Source organism: Anomaloglossus baeobatrachus, chromosome 1 (assembly GCF_048569485.1).
Source record: "Anomaloglossus baeobatrachus isolate aAnoBae1 chromosome 1, aAnoBae1.hap1, whole genome shotgun sequence".
In the NCBI taxonomy this organism is placed as follows: Eukaryota; Metazoa; Chordata; class Amphibia; order Anura; family Aromobatidae; genus Anomaloglossus; species Anomaloglossus baeobatrachus.
In genome coordinates, this window is record NC_134353.1 from 373,067,260 (window position 1) to 373,095,112 (window position 27,853).

The window sequence follows — 27,853 nt, forward strand, 5'->3', positions numbered from 1 at the left end:
TCCTCTCCCCCCAGGACTACTCCTCCTATTATACTTTTCTCCCCCCAGGATTACTCCTCCTATTATACTCCTCTACCTCCAGGACTACTCCTACTATTATACTCTCCTCTACCCCCAGGACTACTCCTCCTATTATACTCCTCTCCCCCAGGACTACTCCTCCTATTATACTCCTCTACCCCCAGGACTACTCTTATTATAATCCTCTCCCCCAGGACTACTCCTCCTATTATACTCCTCTACCCCCAGGACTACTCCTCCTATTATACTCCTCTCTCCCCAGGACTCCTCCTCCTATTATACTCCTCTCTCCCCAGGACTCCTCCTATTATACTCCTCTCTCCCCAGGACTACTCCTCCTATTATACTCCTCTCTCCCCAGGACTCCTCCTCCTATTATACTCCTTTCTCCCCAGGACTCCTCCTCCTATTATACTCCTCTACCCCCAGGACTCCTCCTCCTATTATACTCCTCTCTCCCCAGGACTCCTCCTCCTATTATACTCCTCTACCCCCAGGACTCCTCCTCCTATTATACTCCTCTACCCCCAGGACTCCTCCTCCTATTATACTCCTCTACCCCCAGGACTCCTCCTCCTATTATACTCCTCTCCCCCCAGGACTACTCCTCCTATTATACTCCTCTACCCCCAGGACTACTCCTCCTATTATACTCTACCCCCAGGACTACTCCTCCTATTATACTCCTCTCCCCCAGGACTACTCCTCCTATTATACTCCTCTACCCCCAGGACTACTCCTCCTATTATACTCCTCTCTCCCCAGGACTCCTCCTCCTATTATACTCCTCTCTCCCCAGGACTCCTCCTCCTATTATACTCCTCTACCCCCAGGACTCCTCCTCCTATTATACTCCTCTACCCCCAGGACTCCTCCTTTTATTATACTCCTCTACCCCCAGGACTCCTCCTCCTATTATACTCCTCTACCCCCAGGACTACTCCTCCTATTATACTCCTCTCCCCCCAGGACTACTCCTCCTATTATACTCCTCTACCCCCAGGACTACTCCTCCTATTATACTCCTCTACCCCCAGGACTGCTCCTCCTATTATACTCCTCTCTCCCCAGGACTCCTCCTCCTATTATACTCCTCTCTCCCCAGGACTCCTCCTCCTATTATACTCCTCTCCCCCCAGGACTACTCCTCCTATTATACTCCTCTACCCCCAGGACTACTCCTACTATTATACTCTCCTCTACCCCCAGGACTACTCCTATTATACTCCTCTCCCCCAGGACTACTCCTCCTATTATACTCCTCTACCCCCAGGACTACTCTTATTATAATCCTCTCCCCCAGGACTACTCCTCCTATTATACTCCTCTACCCCCAGGACTACTCCTCCTATTATACTCCTCTCTCCCCAGGACTCCTCCTCCTATTATACTCCCCTCTCCCCAGGACTCCTCCTCCTATTATACTCCTCTCTTCCCAGGACTCCTCCTCCTATTATACTCCTCTCTTCCCAGGACTCCTCCTCCTATTATACTCCTCTCTCCCCAGGACTCCTCCTCCTATTATACTCCTCTCTCCCCAGGACTCCTCCTCCTATTATACTCCTCTCTCCCCAGGACTCCTCCTCCTATTATACTCCTCTACCCCCAGGACTCCTCCTCCTATTATACTCCTCTACCCCCAGGACTCCTCCTCCTATTATACTCCTCTACCCCCAGGACTCCTCCTCCTATTATACTCCTCTACCCCCAGGACTACTCCTCCTATTATACTCCTCTCCCCCCAGGACTACTCCTCCTATTATACTCCTCTACCCCCAGGACTACTCCTCCTATTATACTCCTCTCTCCCCAGGACTCCTCCTCCTATTATACTCCTCTCTCCCCAGGACTCCTCCTCCTATTATACTCCTCTCTCCCCAGGACGACTCCTCCTATTATACTCCTCTCTCCCCAGGACGACTCCTCCTATTATACTCCTCTCTCCCCAGGACGACTCCTCCTATTATACTCCTCTCTCCCCAGGACGACTCCTCCTATTATACTCCTCTCTCCCCAGGACTCCTCCTCCTATTATACTCCTCTACCCCAGGACTCCTCCTCCTATTATACTCCTCTACCCCCAGGACTACTCCTCCTATTATACTCCTCTACCCCCAGGACTACTCCTCCTATTATACTCCTCTACCCCCAGGACTACTCCTCCTATTATACTCCTCTCCCCCCAGGACTACTCCTCCTATTATACTCCTCTACCCCCAGGACTACTCCTCCTATTATACTCCTCTCTCCCCAGGACTACTCCTCCTATTATACTCCTCTCTCCCCAGGACTAATCCTCCTATTATACTCCTCTCCCCCCAGGACTACTCCTCCTATTATCCTCCTCTCCCCCCAGGACTACTCCTCCTATTATACTTTTCTCCCCCCAGGACTACTCCTCCTATTATACTCCTCTACCCCCAGGACTACTCCTCCTATTATACTCCTCTACCCCCAGGACTACTCCTCCTATTTTACTCCTCTACCCCCAGGACTACTCCTCCTATTTTACTCCTCTACCCCCAGGACTACTCCTCCTATTATACTCCTCTACCCCCAGGACTACTCCTCCTATTATACTCCTCTACCCCCAGGACTACTCCTCCTATTATACTCCTCTACCCCCAGGACTACTCCTCCTATTATACTCCTCTACCCCCAGGACTACTCCTCCTATTATACTCCTCTCTCCCCAGGACTACTCCTCCTATTATACTCCTCTACCCCCAGGACTACTCCTCCAATACACAGACTGCACAAAACATACCTCCCCCCAAAACACACACACCCACACACAACGCTGCAGACACACAGCGCTCCACAAACAACACAACACACATACAACAGCGCTCTCACAACCCCCCACCCAGACAACACCCAGAACATTTACAGCGCCCTACACAAACACTTGGCAACTACACAGAACATCTATATATATAACAAAAATCATACATTAACTACACAATAAATTCTAGAATACCTGATACGTTCGAATCGGGCCACCTTCTAGTGCTGTATATAAGAGCACAGGCCGCTGTGTAGAACGTAAAAATCACTTTATAATACTTACCTAAACGGTTGGTGTGGTGCTGATGGGTCAGATGGGCGTCTCCATTCTCCAGTGTCCTCTTTGTCATCCTCCTTCTGAAGCCGGGGTGCATGACGTGTCTACGTCATCTACACTCGCCAGTCCTGTGCAGGCGCACTACAATACTTTGGTTTGCCCTGCACAGGACCTCACTGCCGGCGAGTGTGGATGACGTAGGACGCATTATGCACCCCGGCTTCAGAAGGACGACAAAGAAGGCCGAAAGAAGCGGCACCGGAAAAGGGAGACGCCTATCTGACCCATCTGCACCGCACTGACCGTTTAGGTAAGTATTATAAAGTGATTTTTATGTTCTATACAGTGGCCTGGGCTCTTATATACAGCATGTTAGAATGCTGTATATAAGAGCCCACTGGTGGTGGCCGCAGCTTATAGGCCTCAAAACTGGTGACAGGTTCCCTTTAAAGGGAGCCTGTCAGGTGCAATATGCACCCAGAACCACGAGTAGTTCCCTTTATCTGTGCTAGTGTATACAGGGACGGTTAGGCAGGGATTAGCAATATACACCCAGAACTGCTCGTGGCTCTGTGTACATATTGCACATGACAGGTTCCCTTTAAGCATTCTCCATCCTGTCATTGCTATACTGACACCCAGCCGGTCTATTAGGCTCTGATCTGTGGCAGAGCTGTAGGTCATGGTTAGACCTCCATAGTGACCTCGATCATGCTACGGGGGGTCAGTGGAGTGACATAGGAAGAATCTCCCTCTATAACGCTCTGTAGATGCAGTGGTTACTCCTGACCATGAAATGTAAGGAGTTTAATTAATGTAAACGGCCAGCTTTCAGTTCCCTCTGCTAGTAGGGGAAGAGTCAGATACTGTTAGGGGAATAATCATGGCCTTTTCATGTGTTATTGGAAAGTGGCAGTTCCATTAGGAGTTGAAATGTCAATGAGCGGATGTGATATGGTTGGGACATACTTTACTCACTCATTATTTTCTGTACTCTACAGGTAATCCTCAGCGAGCACTGTCCCAGGCCCATGTGGGGCAGTATCCATCAGTTAGTAACATTCGGACAGGATGCTTCCCCAGGGTAGAGTGCTGCTAGCTCGACTATCGGGCTGTTGGAAGCCTTTCTTTAGGGGACGATTTCTGTTGGTCACCAACACCGTAAGCTGTGGAGCATTGCTGGGCATTGGTGATACCATTCAGCAGACGCGGGAGCTGAGAAGAAATTCAGATAGACAGCGAGACTGGATGCGGACAGGTAAATGCTCTGTAATGATTAAGTAATGAACTACTGAACGAAGTTGGCGGACATTGAAGAACAGGTTTTTATTTTTTTAGGCATGGATGTTTTTAAAGCCAGAAACATAGGCAAACTCGCCGTGGATGCAGCGCAGGCTGCTCTGGATGTCTATGCTGGATCCAGAAACCTTGTCTGGTCCATTCAGAAAGTTGCCAGGACAGCTGAAGCCTGTGATTGGCTGCAGCAGCCAGCTGACTACAATAGTGCTAAGTCCATCTCCAGGTCTGGTTTCTCCTGGCATCTGCTATGGTCTGTGGTGCTGACATCATGTATCGGATGGTGCAGCAGCCAGTCTGGAAGCTCATCAGCTTTACATTTAGATAGTATGATCTACTGAGCTTAGTGATTGGCTGGATCTTGACAACTCGTTTTTATTGGGCAACCCCTTTAACGACCTCAGTTACTCATTAAAACGCATTCCTCCTCCAGTGTCCTCTTGGCTTGCTCCCTTTTCTTTATTTCAATATATCACCTCCATTGCTGTTGGCGGTGCGTGTGCATTTCCACCGTAATTCTGTCTTCAATAATATGGCGCCGGAGATCGTAGTACCCGCATGCATGGACTCCATCGCCATTTTATTGAAGACAGAATTATTTTGGCACTGCGCACGCACCGCCAACAACAGCAATGGCGGTGCAAACGCGATACTCAAAGAAAAGGGGGCAAGCCAGTAGGACGTCGAAGGGGGAATAAACGCCGAGGACCCAACTCACAAAGGCTCCCACCCGTCAATCAAAGTGCAGGGCATTTCTGCAACTTTGAGTAAAGATATTTCATCAACCAAGCATCTGATCTTTTTATAACATGTATGCCTGGATTCAGCATGTTAGTGCCAGTATGGCACTGCCTTTACTTCATATCATAAAATCCTGGCGTTTGGTTGGTTCTCTTTGGAGCCTTTTTCACTCGCATTTTAAAAGGGCAATGAGGAATAAATAAATAGCGTCCCCCTGCTCGCGAAAATCCCCCTGAATATGACAGCTGACACCCTTGAGCACCGGCCCCAACTGGGGCCAAAAACTTTTGAAACAGACTGGGGTTAATTAACCCTTTAAATTCTGCTGTTAATTGCGACAGCATCATCTAAGTAGTTAAAAGGTTTAAAGACGCCCTTTCACACTATAGTACCCTGCAGTCGTAATCACGGATGGCAGTTGCCATGATACCCAAGGTCATCTGATTAAACAAGGGTACGGTGGCCTGTTAGAACCTGTTATAAGCAGGGTCTAACAGGCACAGTCAATGAAACACTGACAGGTCTTGGGCACTGCAGGACAAGAGTACTACAATGCACGAGACCAACAATAACAGTAAAGAATATTCATGTTCCACAGTGGGACTAAGGAGAAAAAGTAAAAGAAAAATTACATTAATATGTGTAAATAAAAAGATCACAAATCACATAAACCTGTTTTGCAACTAAAAACACAGCTTCTATGTAAAAAAAAAATAAAAATATTATATATATATTATATAATATGAAACAATTTTCAGAGCAGCACTTAAAAATAACTTGGGTGCAAAATCCTTCACAACAGCATCCTACTCAGAATCAGAGAGCAGCACTCAACTTCTCTTGCACATAAAATCTTCTTGAATGGCCCATATCACAAGACGTTTCGGTCAAAGGCTGACCTTTTTCCAACAGTGTTCATACCATGTGTCAGAAAGGGGTATATAAAGGCATTCTAATTCACATAATCACATTTCATTATTGTTTCCATACAATCACCTGTAAGCTTCAGACTGGCCCACGCACCTCTTGCAGCTCGGCGTGTACACCATAACACATGTTTCCTTTATTAGTCTCGTCAACCAGAATCCACCCATTTTCAGTCACATGACCACTCACGATCACATGACCGCTCAGTCAGGGGAGTCAGCGCCATTTTGCTTCTGGGCAACGTGCCAATTTTTTCACATTGTGGCTTCATTTACACTGTGGATCATTTCAGGAGTCATTTGGACTTGTTTTGGTCTCTGTCAGCCTATGCACCTCTGTTACTCCCAGCAGGAGTTTCTGACATGGAATAAGGGGAGATGCGGTGCAATGCAGTCTGTTCTGACCACATGCCCCAGTCTCTACCCATACAGCTAGCATAAATGAAACCTTTTTAGTGCATTCCATATATTCTCCTGTATATGTCCATATTGTGTAAAAATAAAATTATTAGCCACAATAGATTGCAATAACTTCTTTATTCCACATGTATCATAATAAAAATAATCAGTCAATGACATTTAATTAAATCTACACTCCGTACTGCTGTGGTGGGTGTTCCTTCCATTGTTATTGACTCTGGAAAAGTGACTGTTCCTGAACCCTCAAAAAAAAATAAATTATGGATTCTATTTTCTTCTATTATCCTTTCAAAAATTATAAATTTGGTGTTAAAACAGTGGGAAAAAGCGTTATTTTTTGTTTTCAAATCTGAATGTTATGACGTTTTGCGAATCACCTGTAGGCTAATAAGTTCAGCATACCAAAAGATGAATTCCTTGAGGGGTCTAGACACCAATATAGGGTGACTTGTGGGGGTTTCTGCTGTTTTGGCATGTTACGGATTCTGTAAATGCAACATGGCATCCACAATCTATTGCAGACAAATTTACACTCCAAAAATCAAATTACACAATTTCCGTTACAAGCCCTGACGTGCCAACACAGCAGTTTTAGACCACATATGGGCTATTCATTGTGTTTGGGGAAAATTTTTCTAACAAATTTTGGGGTTCGTTTTCTCCTATTGCCCATTGTCAAAATTAAAAGTTTGGGGCTATAACACCATTTTAGCGGAAAAACGTAATTTTCATTTTCGCATTTTAAAAAGTTTGAATCAAATGAAACAAGCTAAACGTGCTCAACCCACAATGAAGAATTCCTTGATGGGTTTAGATTCCAAAATGGGGTCATTTGTGGGGGTTTCTATTGTTTAGGTACCTCAGGAGATAGTATATGGTACTCCATTAAAATAAAAATACACAATACCAAAAGACACGGCCGATCCCGTGCCATGTTTATAATATGGATACAGCCATATACAGAATATTTAGTAAACAAAGAAGAAAAAATCTGTACAACGACTTAATGCAAAAGACTTTAAATTTTATTAATACAAAAGCATGATAGCAAATGGACAATATATAAAAAAGTAGAGACAGGTGGTATATGCCAGCAGGTGGCGCCCTCACCACATACAAGGCGTATAGGAGCACATAGTAAATGAATTCATGAGTGCACAACCAGGGCCTATTCATGAAGCAGACAGCCCAAGGCTGGACTGATTACAAGCAAACCAACAGTGCTCCTATGCAGTTAATCCAAGATGTAATAAAATCAATAATACGAGGTAAACAGGTACATAACCCTGAATCAACTGCAGTAAATAGATAAGACGTACCCCCGGAAGAAGGATTGACACCGAAACCTATAGGTCGGGGTTTTGGGCTCTCACTACACTCATAGGTACGTCTTATCTATTTACTGCAGTTGATTCAGGGTTATGTACCTGTACCTACTTTTTTATATATTGTCCATTTGCTATCATGCTTTTGTATTAATAAAATTTAAGTCTTTTGCATTAAGTCGTTGTACAGATTTTTTCTTCTTTGGGTACTCCATTAAAGTAGAGTGGATGTATCACATAGTAGACATTTGTGATGGGCGACAGTGCTCAGCACTGCTCGTTACTTTATCGAACATTGGGGTGCTTAGCACACTTGATACTCTGCCGAGTATACAGGTACTTGGGCACCATACTAGAGTCCCCACCGTACGTTTTATGGATGATTTTTACCCACTAAACGTGGGGTTTGCAGCCATACACGGTAATGCCATAACCACGTTGACTACTGGCATTGCTGTGATCAACCCGATCGCATGATTAGGTCTTAGGAGACCCGGGAGTGCAATATTCGGCACAGAGCAGTTCAGGGAGAGTTGATGTAGGAGGGAGAGATTAGATTAGAGCAGGGTTTTACACGTGCACCCTTTTTAGTGCCTTTCTGTAACGCCTGCCTTTATCCACAGACTCAGATGGGCTGTAAAGGGGAGGCTAGAGGGAAGCCACTCACCAAGTAGGACTCCCAGAACCCGGAAACCCTTTAACCCCTATACAGGGATTTGGAATTACACCGGGAACTGGAGATCACTACCTGTGGAAGGCTGCAGTCCGATGAGAGTAATAGTCAGGCAGGGTCAAACCAGGAATTGCGGAACAGGGACAGAATCGGCAGGCAGTGACGTAGTCAGTAAACGTAGCAGAGGTCAGGTCCGGGTCGGGCAGCAAGGTACAAAAACAGTAGGCAGAAGGGTAGTCAAAACACGCAGAAGTCAACACACAGGAATCACCAAACAGAATAGGACGTAACAGGAGCCAGGAAAATCAGAACTATATCCGGCAGTGATCATGTGACAGGAGGGGAAATAAGAAGGGTGTGGTGTCTTCCCCTTGGCTGTAGCTGAACGCTGGCAACTTCAGCTGGAAGACACATGCCACCCACAGTCAGCCAGCGGTACTGCAGATCCTAAGCTAACCCAGCCCAGTGGATGATCAGAGCCTGCGCCCACTGGTGCCGCTGGCATCGACTTCTCTCCCATCACCAGCACCATCCACGGCAGGAACACGGCGTCGCCTGCCGATCGGAGCAGAAGTCGCTGGAGCAGACTCCGGCGGTGACGTAACAGTACCCCCCCCCCCCACACGAGGGGCCTCCGGACCCTCAAAACCCGGCTTCCCAGGAAATTGGAGGTGAAACCGTCGGACCAGACCCCTAGCATGAACATCGCTCGCAGGGACCCATGACCTCTCCTCGGGGCCGTAACCCCTCCAATGCACCAAATACTGTACCGCCCCTCTGACAATACGGGAATCAAGTATTCTCTGTACCTCATACTCCAAGTTACCTTCCACCAAAACAGGAGGAGGAGGATCACTGACTGGGTGAATGGGGACACGATATAACTTGAGGAGGGACTTATGGAACACATTCGATATCTTGAAGGATGGGGGGAGTTGCAGGCGGAAAGCTGTGGGATTAATTACCTCGATTATCTCGTAAGGTCCAATAAATCTCGGACCCAGCTTAGCAGAAGGGACCTTGAGTTTAATATTCTGTGTGGATAACCATACCTTGTCCCCAACTCCAAGGCTAGGGCCCTTGGAACGTCTCTTATTAGCAGAGGAGGCTTGACCAACCTTTGCCTTCTTCAGGTTCTTTTTCACCTCAGACCAGATAGCCTTTAATTTGTCCACAGTTGAGTCAGCCTCAGGAGTATCCACCACAGCGGAAGAAAAGGAACCAAAACGTGGATGCAACCCTAAATTGCAGAAAAAGGGGGTAGTCTTGATGGATTCCTGATACTGATTATTGATAGCGAACTCAGCTAGCGGCAGATATTCCACCCAATCAGACTGACGGTCAGAGACATAACACCGGAGATATTGTTCAAGGGTTTGATTGGAACGTTCGGTCTGACCATTGGTCTCTGGGTGGTAGGCAGATGAAAAAGATAGCTTTATATGGATCTTTTTACAAAACACCCTCCAGAATTTTGAGACAAACGGTGTTCCTCGGTCAGAAACAATATTTTCCAGAACCCCGTGTAACCGCACAATATGCCTAATAAACAACTTGCTAAGAGTTTCAGAATTGGGTAATCCGGACAGAGGAACAAAATGACACTGTTTGCTGAATCTATCCACTACTACCCAGATAAAAGTCTTCCCTTCTGAGGGTGGAAGGTCAGTGATGAAGTCCATGGAGAGATGTGTCCAAGGGCTTACTGGAGTAGGTAGGGACTGGAGAAATCCGGCAGGGCGGGTACGGGGTGTCTTGGCTCGAGCACAAGTTTCACAAGCCAGTACATATTCCTTACAATCTTTCGCTACGGTTGGCCACCAAAAATTCCTGGTTACTAATTGGAGGGTATTGCCGATACCAGGGTGACCTGCCAGCACAGAATTGTGGGATTCCTGGAGTACCCGTAGGCGCAGTGAGGGGGCAACAAACAGTTTATGGACAGGGGTGGTTTCAGGAGCTTGGTCTTGGGTATTATGGACCTCTTCTATCAAATCTAAGGAAACCGATGACATAATAATGCCTTTAGCTAGAATATGCACTGGTTCAGAGTCTTCGGACTGAGAGGGACAGAAGCTACGGGAAAGTGCATCAGCTCTGGTGTTCTTGGTACCGGGCCGGAATGTTACCACAAAATCAAATCTGGAGAAGAACAATGCCCACCTAGCTTGCCTAGGATTGAGTCTCTTAGCAGATTCCAGATAAGTGAGGTTCTTATGGTCTGTGATGACTGTGACCTTATGTTTGGCGCCTTCGAGGAAGTGGCGCCATTCCTCGAAGGCCCATTTAATAGCCAACAGCTCACGATTACCAATGTCATAATTTCTCTCTGTGGGAGAAAACTTGCGGGAAAAGAAGGCACAAGGACGAAGCTGAGTGAGAGACGGAGTACCTTGTGATAGCACCGCTCCTACTCCAACCTCGGATGCATCGACTTCCACAATAAACGGACGCCTAAGGTCAGGCTGAACCAGAATCTGGTCTGAGGAGAAACATCCTTTTAATTTTGAGAAGGCATGGATCGCCTCTGGCTTCCAATTAACCACATCAGCCCCCTTTTTAGTCAAATCGGTGAGGGGTTTGGCAATTTTGGAAAAATCTCTAATGAATTTGCGATAATAATTAGCGAATCCAAGGAAACGCTGCAAGGCTTTCAGAGACTTGGGTTGCACCCACTCCTTAATCGGTTGAAGCTTAGAGGGATCCATGCGGAAGCCTTCTGCAGACAATATATAACCCAGGAAATTAACCTCTGCCTAAAAAAAAAAAACACATTTCTCATATTTAGCAAATAGGGAATTCTCCCTGAGTCTCTGGAGTACAGTGCGGACATGTTGGACATGTGACGTAGCATCAGGAGAATAAATCAGGATGTCATCCAGATAGACCACCACATATTGACCACAAATATCTCTGAAAATGTCATTAACAAAGTTCTGGAACACAGCCGGCGCATTACTTAATCCAAAAGGCATTACTAGGTACTCATAATGTCCCTCTGGAGTATTAAATGCAGTTTTCCACTCATCACCTTCTCTGATATGGATAAGGTTATATGCTCCCCTGAGATCAAGCTTGGTGAACCACCGAGCTCCTATGAGCTGGTTAAACAGATCGGGGATGAGTGGCAGAGGGTACTGATTCTTTACAGTAATAGCATTCAGTTCACGGTAGTCAATATAAGGTCTGAGGCCACCATCTTTCTTATCAACAAAAAAGAATCCAGCGCCGACTGGTGACCTGGATGGTCTGATGAACCCTCTGTGCAGACTGTCTGCTATATAATCTTTCATGGCCTGACGCTCCGGACCAGAAAGATTATACATTTTACCCTTGGGGAGTCGGGAATTGGGGACCAAATCTATGGGGCAGTCATAATCTCTGTGCGGAGGTAAATTTTCAGATTCAGATACAGAAAACACATCAGCAAATTCCCTGAATGCATAAGGTATGAAGATATGTTCAGCTCTAGTCAGGTTCACAGATAAAGACATGCACGTCTCCTGACACTCAGGGCTCCATCGCACACTCTCACCCTGATGCCAGTCTATGACGGGGTTATGTTGACGCATCCAAGGCATGCCCAATACCACTGCTGACATCAGATTCTCAAGAACAAAAAATGACAGATTCTACATGCAGAGCACCAACAAGCATGAAGATCTCTGGAGTTACAAAAGTAACCACACCCTGGGTGAGAGGTGTACTATTGATAGCAGATATTCTAATAGGTGCATTTAACCTGAGCAAAGTCAAACCCAGCTCTTTTGCTACAATAGTGTCTATAAAATTAGCAGCAGAGCCACAATCAACAAAGGCCTGCATACGTACAGATTTTCCCTGGTGAGACAATGAGACAGGTAACATTAACCTCATAGGGTCTGCAGGAAGTACCTGGGCACCTGAGCGGGTATCCTGGGGTCCGCTCAGGTGGTGCTGCTGCCTTGGAAGCGATTGCCTCTCTGATCCAGGCACTCCACCACGTGATCTGCTCCCTTGCAGTCGACGGGACTCTGGACATGCTGAGGTAGGTACTGCAGCGGGGGCTTGGACCTGAGCAGACCTGAGGTCCTGCACTTGCTGTGTCCATGTACAAGCCCAGAAAGGGTGTGCACCTGATTTAGCACAGCATGGAGAGAATCCATTTTTTTTTTTTTTTTTTCTCTCCTGGTTAGATGGTCAGATATAATGTAACGCCTGCCTGGATCCACAGACTCAGATGGACTGTAAAAGGGAGGCTAGAGGGAAGCCACTCACCAAGTAGGACTCCCAGAACCCTGAAACCCTTTAACCCCCTATACAGGGATTTAGAATTACACCGGGAACTGGAGATCACTACCTGTGGAAGGCTGCAGTTTGATGAGAGTAGTAGTCAGGCAGGGTCAAACCAGGAATTGCGGAACAGGGACAGAATCGGCAGGCAGTGACGTAGTCCGTAAACGTAGCAGAGGTCAGATCCGGGTCGGGCAGCAAGGTACAAAAACAGTAGGCAGAAGGGTAGTCAAAACACGCAGAAGTCAACACACAGGAATCACCAAACAGAATAGGACGTAACAGGAGCCAGGAAAATCAGAACTATATCCGGCAGTGATCATGTGACAGGAGGGGAAATAAGGCTGTGGTGTCTTCCCATTGGCTGTAGCTGAACGCTGGCAACTTCAGCTGGAAGACACATGCCACCCACAGTCAGCCAGCGGTACTGCAGATCCTAAGCTAACCCAGCCCAGTGGATGATCGGAGCCTGCGCCCACTGGTGCCGCTGGCATCGACTTCTCTCCCATCACCAGCACCATCCATGGCAGGAACACGGCGTCGCCTGCCGATCGGAGCAGAAGTCGCTGGAGCAGACTCCGGCGGTGACGTAACACTTTCTTGAGGCACTAAAAGTTATTTCTTTTTCGCTCCTAATTGGGAGACCCAGACAATTGGGTGTATAGCTATTGCCTCCGGAGGCCACACAAAGTATTACACTTAAAAGTGTAAGGCCCCTCCCCTTCTGGCTATACACCCCCAGTGGGATCACTGGCTCACCAGTTTTGTGCTTTGTGCGAAGGAGGCAACACATCCACGCATAGCTCCACTGTTTAGTCAGCAGCAGCTGCTGACTATGTCGGATGGAAGAAAAGAGGGCCCATACAGGGCTCCCAGCATGCTCCCTTCTCACCCCACTTCATGTCGGAGGTGTTTGTTAAGGTTGAGGTACCCATTGCGGGTACGGAGGCTGGAGCCCACATGCTGCTTCCTTCCCCATCCCTTTTTACAGGGCTCTGGGTGAAGTGGGATTCTATCGGTCTCCAGGCACTGAGACCGTGCTCCATCCACAGCCCCTGGTATCTGCTGGACATGGAGCGGAGTATCTTCAGGGACATGGCCCTGCTACATGGAGGTACTCTGTGTCCCTGTGGGGACCGCGCAGACACACGGCAGCACTGCTGGGTGTGTTAGTGCGCCAGGGACAGCGGCGCTGTCCGCACTAGTGCCATCGCACACCACAGCGTTGCTGGGTGTGTTAGTGTATTGGGTGACTACTGCGCTAACCGCCGCTGCCATTTTTATTTAAGGCGCCGCTGGGATTTGTGGTGCGCCGGGGACTTCCGCGCCGGCCAGCACTGATATGCCGGCCGCGCTTATTAACTCGAGTCCCCGGCTTCTGGGCCTAGTCTCCCTTCGTTACCGCCCACAGGCCTGACAGTCAGGGTAGGGGCGTGACGCTGCATAGCACAGCAGCGCTGAGAGCTGGAGTATGTTTTGCATACTCCACCCCTCTCACTGTGTGCACTGTGAAACCGGATTCCCGCACTTTCTCAGGCACGCCCACGGCTTCCTTCTCTACAAGGACGCCGGCAGCCATTAGTGTCAGTTTCTGTACGATACAGAGACAAGTGTGGAAGACCCTGGCATTCTGTTAGTCACACAATCGCTGCAACAGGCGTTAAGCAGCACCTGTGGTGCTAACCCCACTAGTGCAGAAGTGCACTTATAGATATGCTTGTACTATATACATTGCACTGTTTGGTCGCACGTTGTATATACCCTCCTGGATTGTGCGGAGGAGTTATCAGCATATTCTCTGTGTAAAACAAAGGTGCAGAACCACATGTTTTTCTATGCAGCCGGTACAGCATGTACGGCTATACGGCCGGCAGGTTACATAGACCCCCATTATATCCAACTCAGCCGGAGTCTCTGCTAATGGCCAGAGGATGAGGACGGTGTCTGCAGTATTTACTGACAGATTTTCTGAGACTATGGCTATGATACTAGAAGCCTAGCAGTCCGGACATGTCTCTCACAACATGGGCACTGTTGAATCATTGATCCATGGCCCCCCTCAGTGTGAACAACTAACAGCTCCGGGAATGTCACACGCATCCCAGAGTCACGGCTCTGCACAGACGTCAGTCCCAGACAGCCTAAGCGGGCTCACTATGAGCGGCCCTCGGTTTCATCAGGGTCCTAGCAGAAGGACTCTCTGTGTAATGAGGCGGAAGTAGCGGCTCAGGATTCTGATCCTGAGACCGCTCTCAATCTGGATACACCTAATGGTGACGCCATAGTGAATAATCTTATAGCGTCCATCAATAGAATGTTGGTTATTTCTCACCCAGCTCCTCCAGTGGAGGAGTCAGCTTCACGTATTTTTCTGGACCACTCTGCCTTCAGAGAGGCAGTCCAGGAACACCACTCTTATCCAGATATGCGCTTCTCCAAACGGCTTAGGATACACGTTATCCCTACCCCCTGACGTGGTCAAGGACTGGACCCAGTGTCCCAAGCGGCATCCTCCAATCTCCAGGCTTGTAGCTAGATCCATAGTTGCAGTGGGAGATGGAGCTGCACTTAAAGATGCCACTGACAGACAGATGGATCTCTGGTCTAAATCCATCTATGAGTCTGTCGGCGCACCGTTGGCTCCAGCATTCTCACCCTTGGGGCACTCCAAGCTATTTCAGCTTGTCTTACACAGATTGACACGGTTACACGTACATCTGTGCCGCAGGTGGCATCCTTAACCTCTCAAATGTCTGCATTTGTTTCTTACGCGATTCAGGTTGCACTAGACTCTGCGAACCGTACGGCAGTAGCCTCCGCTGCTCCGTGTTTTTAAGCAGAGCCTGGTCTGCTCGTTAAGTGAATGGAAGGCAGATTCTGCTTCCAAAAAAGGTTGCTTAACCAGTTGCCTTTTTCTGCTGACCGACTGTTTGGTGAGCGTTTGGATGTAACCATTAAACAGTCCAGGGGTAAGGATTCATCCTTTCCTCAGCCCGGACACAACAAACCCCAACAGAGCAGGAGGCAGTCGTGGTTTCGGTCTTTTCGAGGCTCGGGCAGGTCCCATTTTTCCTCGTCCAATGTGGACTCAAAAGGATCAGAGGAGCTCAGATTCTTGGCGGGCTCAGTCACGCCCAAAAAAGAGACAGTCTGAAAACCCGCTTCCAAGGCGGCTTCCTCATGACTTGCGGCCTCCTCTCTCCGCATCCTCGGTCGGTAGCAGGCTCACCCGCCTTGGCGATATTTAGCTGCCATAGGTCAATGACCGTTGGGTGTGAGACATTCTGTCTCACGGGTACAGGATAGAGCTCACTTCTCGTCCTCCAACTCGATTCTTCAGAACTTCTCCACCTCCCGGCCGAGCCGCTGCTCTTCTGCAAACAGGGTGCACTCTATAGGCAGAAAGAGTGATGACCCCCGTTCCTCTTCAGGAACAAGGTCACGGTTTTTACCCCAATTTTTTGCGGTGCCTATAAGAACGGGCCGTTCCGTCCCGTTCTGGATCTAAAACTGCTCAGCAAGCTCGTGGACACCAGGCGGTTCCGGATGGAATCCCTCCGCCATGTCATCGCCTCAATGTCCCAAGGAGATTTCCTAGCATCATTAGGCATCAAGGATGCTTATCCACACGTGCCGATTGATCCAGAGCACTAGCGTTTCTACGCTTCGTTATAGGAGACGAACACCTTCTGTTCGTAGCTCTACCTTCCGGCTAGCGACAGTCCCACTGGTCTTCGCCAAGGTCAGGGCAGCAGTAGTCACAGTCCTGCACTCTCAGGGTCACTCTGTGATCCCATATTTAGACGATCTACTTGTCAAGGCACTCTCTTAGGAAACATGCCGACACTACCCGAACGTTGCGCTGGAGACTCTCTAGAGTTTTGGGTGGATCATCAACTTTTTGAAGTCAGATCCGACCCCGACCCTATCGCTAACATATCTAGGCATGGAGTTTCATACTCTCTCAGCGATAGTGAAGCTTCCGCTAGACAAACAGCATTCACTACGGGCTGCAATCTCTTCTTTAAGAACCAGTCGCACACATTGAGACGCCTCATGCACTTCCTACGTAAGATGGTAGCAATGGAGGCAGTTCTTTTCGCGCAGTTTCATCTGCGTCCACTACAATGTGACATTCTCCGCCAATGGGACGGGGAGTCGACCTCCCTCAACAGAGTCGTCTTTCTTTCTCAGGCGGCCAAGGAATCTCTACGGTGGTGGCTTCTTCCCACCTCATGGTCAAAAAGAAGGTCCTTCCTATCCCCATCCTGGGCGATAGTTACGACAGACGCGAGTCTATCAGGGTGGGGAGCAGTTTTTCTCCACCACAGCGCTCAGGGTACGTGGACTCAGCAAGAGTCCACCCTTCAGATCAATGTTCTTGAACACAGAGCAGTGTATCTTGCCCTACAAACCTTCCAACAGCAGCTGGACAGCAAGCAAATCCGACTTCAGTCGGACAACTCCACAGCGGTGGCATACATCAACCACCAAGGAAGAACGCGCAACCGGCAAGCCTTCCAGGAAGTCCGGCAGGTTCTGATGTGGGTGGAAGACACGGCATCCACCATATCCACAGTTCACATCCCAGGCGTGGAAAACTAGGAAGCTGACTTCCTAAGTCGCCGGGGTGTGGCCGAAAGGGTATGGTCTCTTCACCCGGACGGGTTTCGGGAGATCTGGCGCCGCTGACAGAGGCCGGACGTCGATCTAATGGCGTCACGGCACAACAACAATGTGCCAGCTTCATGGCACGGTTTCACAATCATCGAGCTCTGGCGGCAGACGCCTTAGTTCAGCATTGGTCGCAGTTCCAGCTACCTTATGTGCCACCTCTGGCATTGTTGCCAAGAGTGCTGCGCTAGATCAGGACCGACTGCGGCCGCGCCATCCTCGTCGCTACAGATTGGCCGAGGATGTTGTGGTTCCCGGTTCTGTGGTGCCTCACGGTAGGCTAACCGGGGGCACTACCAGACCAATCAGACTGGCTGTCTCAAGGGCCATTCTTCCATTTGAATTCTACGGCCCTCAACCTGATGGTGTGGCATTGAGTCCTGGAACCTAGTGTCGTCAGGATTACCTCAGGACGTGGTTGCCACCATGAGACAGGCTAGCATACCAACGTCCGCCAAGATTGACCACAGGACGTGGAAGATATTCTTATCTCGGTGCTCGGCGCAGGGTGTTTCTCCCTGGCCGGTTGCATCGTCTATGTTTCCTTCCTTCCTGCAATCTAGGTTGGAAAAAGGGTTGTCGCTCAGTTCCCTTTAGGGACAAGTCTCAGCGCTATCTGTATTTTTTCAGAAACGACTTCCTCAGGTACGCACGTTCCTACGGGGAGTTTGTCGTCTCAGCACTCCGTACAAGCGGCCGTTAGAGCCCTGGGATCTGAACAAGGTTCTAATTGCTCTCCAGATGCCGCCTTTCGAGCCTTTGAAAGAGGTCTCCCTTCCCGCTTTTCTCGGGAAGTGGCCTTCTAGTAACGGTCTCGTCTCTTAGGAGAGTTTCCGAGCTAGCAACGCTCTCATACAAATCTCCCTTCCTGGTCCTTCACCAGGACAGGGTAGTTCTGCGTCCGATTCCGGAATTTCTCCCTAAGGTGGTATCCCACTTTCATATCAATCAGGATATCACCTCACCTTCTTTGTGTCCTCGTCCAGTCCATCAATTTCAGAAGGATTTGCATCTGTTGGTTCTGGTGAGAGCACTCAGGTTCTACTTCCCGCATGGCGCTCCTGCGCCACCCGGATGCACTCTTTGTCCTTGTCGCTGGTCGGCGTAAACAGTCGCAAGCTTCTGAATCCACCCTGGCTCGGGGGATCGAGGAACCAATTCTTGAAACCTACAGTTCTACTGGGCTTCTGGTTCTCTCAAGGCTGAAGGCCCATTCTACCAGAGCCGTGGGTGCATCCTGGGCATTACGGCACCAGGCTACGGCTCAGCAGGTGTGTCAGGCACCTACCTGATTGAGTCTGCATACTTTTACCAAGCATTTTCAGGTGCATACCTACGCTTCGGCAGACGCCAGCCTAGGTAGATAAGTCCTTCAGGCGGCGATTGCCCACCTGTAGGAAAGGGCTGTTTGACGGCCCTATCACGAGGTATTCTTTTACCCACCCAGGGACTGCTTTTGGACGTCCCAATTGTCTGGGTCTCCCAATTAGGAGCGAAAAAGAAGAAGGGAATTTTGTTTACTTACCGTAAATTCCTTTTCTTCTAGCTCCAATTGGGAGACCCAGCACCCGCCCTGTTTTCTCGGGGTTTTTCTGTTTTTTTCGGGTACACATGTTGTTCATGTGGTATGGTTCAGTTCTCCGATGTTTCCTCGGATTGAATTGGTCTTTAAACCAGTTATTGGCTTTCCTCCTTCTTGCTTTGGCACTAAAACTGGTGAGCCAGTGATCCCACTGGGGGTGTATAGCCAGAAGGGGAGGGGCCTTACACTTTTAAGTGTAATACTTTGTGTGGCCTCCGGAGGCAATAGCTATACACCCAATTGTCTGGGTCTCCCAATTGGAGCTAGAAGAAAAGGAATTTACGGTAAGTAAACAAAATTCCCTTCTTTTAAGCTGGTTTAATTTAAGAAATAAGTAAAAAAAAAAAACAAAACACCCGCGTGTATTCCTATTTTTTGATAACTAGCTAAGGGAAAGCAGACAGCTACTGGCTAGTATTATTAGTCTAAAAATTCAGAGCTGAAATCAACCCCAAAAAATATTACCTCAATTGACACAGCACCAGGGCAATTTGGAAGAGCTGCGGCAAAGCACCAGAATTGGCGCATCTAATGGATGCGCCAATTCTGGAGGGCTACAGGCTGCTATTTTTAGGCTGAGAGGGGCCAAATAACCATGGATCTTTACATCCTAATAATACCAGCCTGTAGCTGCCTGCTTTACCTTGACTGGTTATCAAAAAATGGGGAGACATCACAGTTTTGCTTTTTTTTAAAAAATGTATTTAATTTTGAACTTCCCTGCATTGACCTTAGAGTCAGAGATGTGTCCAGGCATCTTCCGCATCCATTTTTCTTGCCTCCTCTGCATTCTACCTGGATCTGCCAGAAAAATTCTCAAGTGCTTTATAGATTTCCATTATACTCGTTACTCGAATCGAGCAGGTCCTAGCGTCAAAACCACTCTAGCATTTTAATGCTCCCTCATCACTAGTAGACATATAATAAGGTAAGTATCAATAGGTATAAACCCATTTATATCCATATAAAATACCAAATACGGTGCATCCAATGCAGAAATGGTGAACAGAAAGCACAATGCTATTCAGTAGTGCAACTCATGCATAAATACCACCATTGTAACCAGTAACACCCTACTCGCGTTTCAAAATAGTTTGCCAGGGGTCAATGCCCCTAACTCTGTCATTAAGGGGTTAAGTCCTCTGGTAGAAATATCCCTCTCCAAGCCTACAGTGAGAAAATGCTTATTGTGTACGTTAAATATTATTCTTCTTGTAATGTAATATTTAATAAAGGTATGATTTGATGTTCTGGCATATTTTAATGAAACGTGACCTTTATTCTGATTTTCCTGGCAGGTCGCATGTTTGCTATAGGTTGCTCTATGGGCCCCATGATGCACTACTGGTATTCCTGGCTGGATCGGACTTTTCCTGGCCGTGGGATCAAAATAGTTTTGCGAAAGGTTCTAATTGACCAACTGTCAGCTTCCCCTTTTCTAGGACTATGGTACTTCTTAGGTAAGATTTACTCACCGCATTAGACACCTTCCTGATCAATACTTCATATATTTGGTCCCCTTCTTTGAAGCGGGGTTAGAAACAGACTGCTTTATTGTCGGCAGATGATGGCTGTGTTATTCAGCCATCATCTGCTTCTAACAGACCCACTGTTAACCTGTTAAATTCCGTTGGCAATCTGTTAGCAGTATTTATGGTGCACATCCTAGGGGTGCATACATCCACGCTATCTATGTTCTAAAATATAACGATTTGACTCCCACTCCCCTCCTTCTCTCCCTCCCATTAAAAATGTTAAAAAAAAAAAAAATCTACATTTTATTTTAAAAGCTTCAATTGATGATGTCATATAATCACCATGTTTAGCAATTTACCTTCTGTGGGATCTATGTATCTATAAGTGGCCACAATAAAGTTTTATGTTCATTAGCAATTTACACCCCAAGTCCCAATGTCTGGTAGTGCTGTAGCATGGTCTCTATACCTGTTGCATACACTGCGGTGTAAGAAATAAGTTCATATATATTAGGACAGGTCGCAAATCCTTTATTTTTTTTTTTTCCCCTTTTTTGTCTGTGTACAGGTATGGGCCTAATGGAAGGACAGAAATTGGAAGATAGCTTGGCTGAGTTTAAAGGCAAGTTCTGGGAGTTTTATAAGGTACGTGTGTGTGATTTGACTCATGGTTTGTATTAGATTATTTACATTATATTAGACACCTGATTAAGGCTGTTTGCAGCGAAACTCGTATGTTAAAGCCGCTTTCATTTTTAGGCTAGCCTCTTATATACCTGTCCATTTACAGGAGAGCGGTATCATCTGGATTATATTTATGTTCTTACTATGCATGTTGTGACTAACGAGGTTTTTCTTTTTTTAGGCTGACTGGACTGTGTGGCCTGCTGCCCAAATGATCAACTTTTACTTCCTCTCACCCAAGTATCGTGTCATTTACATTAATGTGATCACAGTAGGCTGGGACACCTACCTGTCATACCTCAAACACAGGGTAAGACTTATTATTTTTAACTTCTGATTTTCAGTGTTTTTAATAAATCACAAAATCATACATTTCATCCTTCTGACATTTATAGCAAAGGGTGTGTGACCTAGATACTGATGTAGGCACTATAGAGAGCAAAGGTGTTTGGCCAGGAGAATCTGACCTATCTCTTGCCATTGAAAGAGCCTACAAAGGGATATAGAGTCCCTCTAAAGCCCATTTAGACGTCCATGTTTAAACTGGTACAAGCCACACGTACTGGTATGGTCATCCGTGTGACTTCCGTGTTTGCATACGTGTAACATCTGTGTGACTGGTACTGGTAAAATAATCCATGATACTGAAATTAATGTTTTTGGGTTTTTTTTTAATATGTACCTCGTATAAGATGAGCAAAGCCTGAAAACTTATAGATAGATAACGAAAGCTAGAACAGATAAAATAGAACAGGTAAAATAGAGAGAGATAAAAAAGAAAATAAGAAAAAACATATAAAATAGAAAAAAAGAAACAGAATAGCTCAATAGAGATAGCTGGCTTGGCCAGCTGTTTAAAAAAAAAAAAAGAAGACATGGGGTCCTCCACAATTTTCTTATCCAGCACAGGAACATCAGCTGCAGGCTGCAATCCTCAACTGTCTGCTGTGTGTCTTGGCTGGTTATTAAAAATAGAGGGGATCCCACGCTTTTTTTTTTTTTAAAAAAAAAAATTTGATGTAAAAAAAAAAATAAAAAAATGTCGGGTCCCCTCCATTTTACTAAAACCAGACAAGGTACAGCACACAACTGGGAGCTGATATTATTAGGGTGGGAAGGGCCATGGTTATTTGGTCGTTTTCAGCCTATCCATAGCAGACCACAGCCGTCCCAGAAGTGGTGCATCCATTAGATGCGCCAATTTTAGTGCTGGACCCGGCTCTTCCCATTGCCCTGGTGCGGTGGCAAACAGGGTAATATTTGTGGGGTTGATGCCAGCTCCACCTGGCATCATGCCATGGTATTAGTAATGGGTGACGTCTAGCAGACAGCACAATTACTAATCCAGTAGTTTAAAGAAGCATAAAAACGTTTATTTGAACAAACCCCCCTCCCCCCCCCCCACTCCAACCCTCGTTCACCAATTTTGTTTTAAAAAAAAAAAAAAATTACAAAATCCATAATCCGTAATCCATTGTGAGGTCCCACGACGTTCCCCAAAAGCGAACCTGTAAAGTCATAAAAAGAGAAAATTATTCAATAAAGATGAGACACACCCTCTTTTCCAATTTATTTCCCTGTCAAAGCCCTAATCGTGCTCCACCGTAATCAAATTGGGGGGTCCACGTCGATCCAATACTGCTGGCACGTTCAATCGAGAACTGGACATTCCTCATTGATTGTGAGAACAGCCCCTAGAGGCACACAGACTGCTTCATGTGCACCCTGCGGTGACCTGGACCTCATAATTTCAGCCCTGGTCAGCGCAGGGGCGCCCTCAGCAGTGTGTGTGCACAGCAGTGACGTCACTGGTTCATCGGAGTATCCAATGAACTCGGATGACCTCCTGACGACACCCGCGCTACCACAGGTCCTGCGGCAGTAACGTCATGGGTTAATCGGAGTTCAAAATGAACTCTAATGAACCCGTGAAGTCACTGTTGCCACACCCACATTAGCAAGGGTGTCGCCAGGAGGTCATCCGAGTTCATTGGATACTCTGATGACCTCCTGATGTCAACGCACACACACTGCTGGATATTCATGTGTCCCCTGCGATGTTGTCACCGATGCTCAGGTCTCTGGTGATGCTGCTGCTTCCTGGTCCGTGATGCAGTGAAAATGCAATGAGCGGGGTTTGGAAGCAAGTGACAGCAGGCTGAAGACCAGAATGCTTAAGGCAGGTGATTATAGAAAATAATTTTATTTCAAAGACACGTGTTTTTTCCGGTATGTGTCACACTGATATCACAAAGACCACATCAGTGTGCGATCCGTGTGACACCCATGCTGCTGGAGAAAAAACGGACATGTCTCAATGTGTACGTGCAGGGCCACACAGTTTATGTGAAAGCACGGATGTGTGAGTAACACCTTAGAATGACATGGGCATGTGTGACATCTATGTTAAAAATGGATATCACACGGACATCTGAAAGGGGCCTAAGACCAACAAAATCAGTTGCTTATTAAGGTCTGACCGTTATAAAGATAAAGACAAAATATGAAACATTTTTCAAGAAGTGGAAAAGAAACTAGCTATTGGAACACCTACTGAGAGCAGTGAATGTACATTATTCGATGATCCATCTAGCCAACTTAAGAGTGCTAGCCCAAGGAAGAGTGCTAGTCATCCCAAAGAAGGAAAAACTGCAGACACTCCTTGTATTGCTCTACTAAAACTGTGACACTTAGGGTATTTCATTTATTCAACCAGTTCCAGGCGAATGGGCCCTCTTTAAAAGAGCCCCAAAGAAATCAAACAAGTCCCACCTAATATGATCCTTTACCACAAACGCCCTATTGTGATCCTCTGCCATAAATGTATCCATTCATTAAAGATGGTCCATTTCAACCACTCATTCCTTATTGGAGGGCGGATCAGTGGCTTTTGAATGACTCGAGGTGGGTCACTACGCTTGTGGAAATCAGAAAGTGACTTTAAATGCAGTTTTTAATCTTCACATGGAAACGATGATTAAACAAACCTGTCAGGTCTCCTATGTCCTCCAACCCAGCAGCATGTATATGTATAGCCAAATTCCCTGCCTAACCAGCCCTGTATAATATTATTCACTTAACTCCATGTTTATAAAAAGGATTTATAAGCTCTGCTTTTCCTATGCTAATCAGGACTTTGACTAGTCGATGGGGTGTTAAGGCTACTTTACACACTGCGATATCTGTCCCCGATATCGCTAGTGTGGGTACCCGCCCCCATCTGTTGCGCGACACGGGTATATCGCTGCCCGTGCCGCACAACATCGCCCAGAGCCGTCACACATACTTACCTGTCCGGCGACGTCGCTGTGACCGGCGAACCGCCTCCTTTCTAAGGGGGCGGTCCGTGCGGCGTCACAGCGACGTCACTGAACCGCCGCCCAATAGCAGCGGAGGGGCGGAGATGAGCGGGACGTAACATCCCGCCCACCTCCTTCCTTCTGCATAGCAGCCGGGAGGCAGGTAAGGGGAGCTTCCTCGTTCCTGCGGCGTCACATGCAGCGATGTGTGCTGCCGCAGGAATGAGGAACAACTTCGTTACTGCTGCAGTAACTATTTTTAAGAATGGACCCCCATGTCGCCGATTAGCGATTTTGCACGTTTTTGCAACGATGCAAAATCGCTTATCGGTGTCACGCGCAACGGCATCGCTAATGCGGCCGGATGTGCGTCACAAATTCCGTGACCCCAACGACTCCGCATTAGCGATGTCGCAGCGTGTAAAGCCCCCTTTAGTTTCTTGAGACTTGTCAACCCTTTTTCCATGTTATCATGTCCTTTAGAGAGTCGCATTGCGCATAATCTGAAAAATGGCGTCCGCCCTTGCTATCGTTCACATTGCACGTTTCTGAAGCCGGGACGCGTACATCCAGTTTTGGTGGTGCAGTGATGCTACAAATATGAGCCACACGCATGGAGCTGGAGATGACACCAGATTGTGGAAATTGTCCACAGGGGCATGATAACATGGAAAAAGCATCGACTAGTCTGGGGAACTAACTCCCCCATTAACTAGTTAAAGCCCTAATAGCCATAGGAATAGCGGAGCTTATAAATAGTTAAACATTGAGTTAAGTAAATAGCATTATAGAGGGCAGCTAGACAGGGAATTTCATCATACAGGTGTGACTGCTGTGTTGGAGGGCATTGAGGACATGAAGAGTTCCCTTTAAAGGCAGAAGCCCCTCCTCTGGAAAAAGTGTAATTTTGATGCCGGTGACCAAATGGCATAATTCAAAGGTGTCTTGCCAAAAGGGCTGAAGCTTAGAGCGTTACTACCATACTCTTACTACGTAAAGCACCTCTAGAACTCGTGCGGCACCACAGGGTGAAGCTTGTGTATCATTGTTGGGCACCTACACCATCTGGAAATAGTCTTGTGATTCTTTTCTTGCACTCGGGAAGTCAAAAATAATTTGTCAGTCGTAACAATTTGCTGATCTTCTCTGGGCAAGGTAATACCACTGCTCCCGTGAGCTTATGAAAGAAGAGAGAGAGTCTCTTGGTCCTTATAGTAAGAGATATATAAAGGGGAAAAAAACACATGGGAGGGAGGTGTGGGTTGCAATACAGTTGACTCGGAAGATGGTGGTAACACCCCCTAGAGTGACTGTAAGACATGTATGAAGTTGACTGTGCTGATACCATACTCCTACTCTCTGGGTAAGAACATGCTCTCTAGCTCTCAAAGTAGGGCAGTATAGAAATTCCAGGGAGAATATGACAAAGCCTCATATTAGAAGAGGACGATAATAAGGAGTCTCGTCTGACTGCAGAAGGAAACTGTGTTATTAAATAGGAGGATCATGACCATAGGTCTGTTACAAACCTTTGTCAACTATCAACATGTGCTAGGTTGGAAGGAGATGAAGGGTAAAGGCCCCTTTACACACTGCAATATCGCTAGCGATATGGCTGTAACATGACCGGTTTTGTGTCGTAATAGCGACCTCCCCAGCGACATTGCAGTGTGTGACACGCATCAGTGACGTGGCCCCCGCTGTGAGGTCGCTGATCGCTACAAGTCGTTCAGGACCATTTTTTGGTCCTTTGTTTCCCGCTGCGCAGCATGTATCAGTGTGTTTGACACCGTTACAACAACATCGTTAGCAACCCAGCGTGCTAGCCTTCCCTTTCCAGCGAGGTCGTTCTGCAGGTCCGTATCGCTGCTGCGTCATTCGCCAGATCTGCTTTTTTGACAGCTCACCAGAGACTTTCCAGCGATCCCGGCCAGGTCGAGATCGCTGGTGGAATTGCTAGAAAGTCTCAATGTGTAAAGGGGCCTTAAGAGATGGAAGATTAGGACAAGAGGGCCTATTATCAGGTGTGATCCGAGGCATGGAAAGCAGGGGAGTATATTAGTTTCCACCCTGTCTATGTGGCCAAACAATGACAAATACGATTTACTCTGATTTAAGGCCAAGAAAAGTACACCGGAGAAGGGGCAGATAATTGAGCACAAGATCAGACGGGACTTGTATATCCAAGTGTTTAATGGCTGTCTTGCCTATTAAAGGGAACTTTTTACCAGATTTTTTTTCTACACCATCTGAGAGTAGCATGATGTAGGGGCAGAGACCCTGATTCCAGCAATGTGTCACTTACTGGGCTGTTTGCTATCATTTTGATAAAATCACTGTTTTATCTGCTGCAGATCTAGCAATTCTCTGAATACTGAGCCCTGTATAACCCCCACACTACCACCAATTGGCAGCTGTCTGTCCATGTACAGTGTACACAGCTATCAATCAGTGGTGGGGGCTGGGTTATACAGAGCTTATGAATATGCTGAACTACCCTGCAGTAGCCAAGCAGTCCTGTAATGATGATCTACTGCTGATTAATCAATGATTATATTAAAACTACACTAAGAAGTCCAGTAAGTGACATGGCGTTGGAATCTGGATCTTTGACCCTACATTGTAGGGATGCTGGAGATGTAGAGCAAAGAGGAACTGGTTTGTTGAGTCACTTTCCTGCATGGAAGGCGTCACTGACTGGTGTGTACTGTGTGTTCCCCGAAGCAGGGTTCCATATAGAACGGGAATTCCTGTAACATTGACTTTCCTTCCCCTTGCATTGCAGGTTGAAGAGTCTCCAGCAGGCATGGAAGCTGATAATAGAAATGTATGTACTCCGGACAAGCTCTGCACTACGTCCTCACCTTTGCCAAAGACCATCGATGAAAAGTTATGAATGAAAAGAACTATTTTCACCTCCACGCGCGTTGTGCTTGGATGGTACCATTTTGCCATGCTCATGTGCTGTATAGCAATGCCTTAAGACATTATTTCTCTAGTCCCTTCCACGACAGCATAGGAGGTTGTCTCTCCACGCCCTAATTGGGACAGGAAGTTCAAGAGGTTTAAAAGGACCCTCCCACCTCCCATAGCCAGTGTCTTTCCTGTCCCCATGGGGCATGGAGAGGTTTTGTTTTTTCTCCTATGCTGTGGTGGCCGGCGAACTGCAGTATATTTTTTTTTTTTTTTTTTTTTCTCCCCCCTATTACCTTCAGCCGGACGGCATCGGTCGGGCCTTCACCGCTCCTCCCTTGCTGTTCCCTCACGCTGTGGGGGACCGCTGCTCCAGCCTTCCGGATCCTCCTGAGGGGTGATGCAGGCTGTTGAGCTCCCCGGCCGGCGTCCTCCCTGAGCCGCCGGCCGCCTCCCGCATGCACGCTGCCGGAGCGATCCGGAAGTGC

The 27,853-nt window shown here is 47.3% G+C and overlaps 1 protein-coding gene across 1 annotated transcript; it reads left to right on the plus strand.

Annotated features, from left to right (window-relative positions):
* The first annotated feature begins 3,990 nt into the window (after window positions 1-3,990).
* Window positions 3,991-27,439, plus strand: LOC142293284 (mpv17-like protein 2). The gene is made up of 5 exons (XM_075337817.1): window positions 3,991-4,343; window positions 20,293-20,454; window positions 21,038-21,114; window positions 21,335-21,463; window positions 27,238-27,439. Exons 1-5 carry the CDS (start codon window positions 4,157-4,159, stop codon window positions 27,346-27,348), a joined length of 666 nt encoding a protein of 221 aa, XP_075193932.1. The 5' UTR covers window positions 3,991-4,156; the 3' UTR covers window positions 27,349-27,439.
* Window positions 27,440-27,853: the final 414 nt, after the last annotated feature.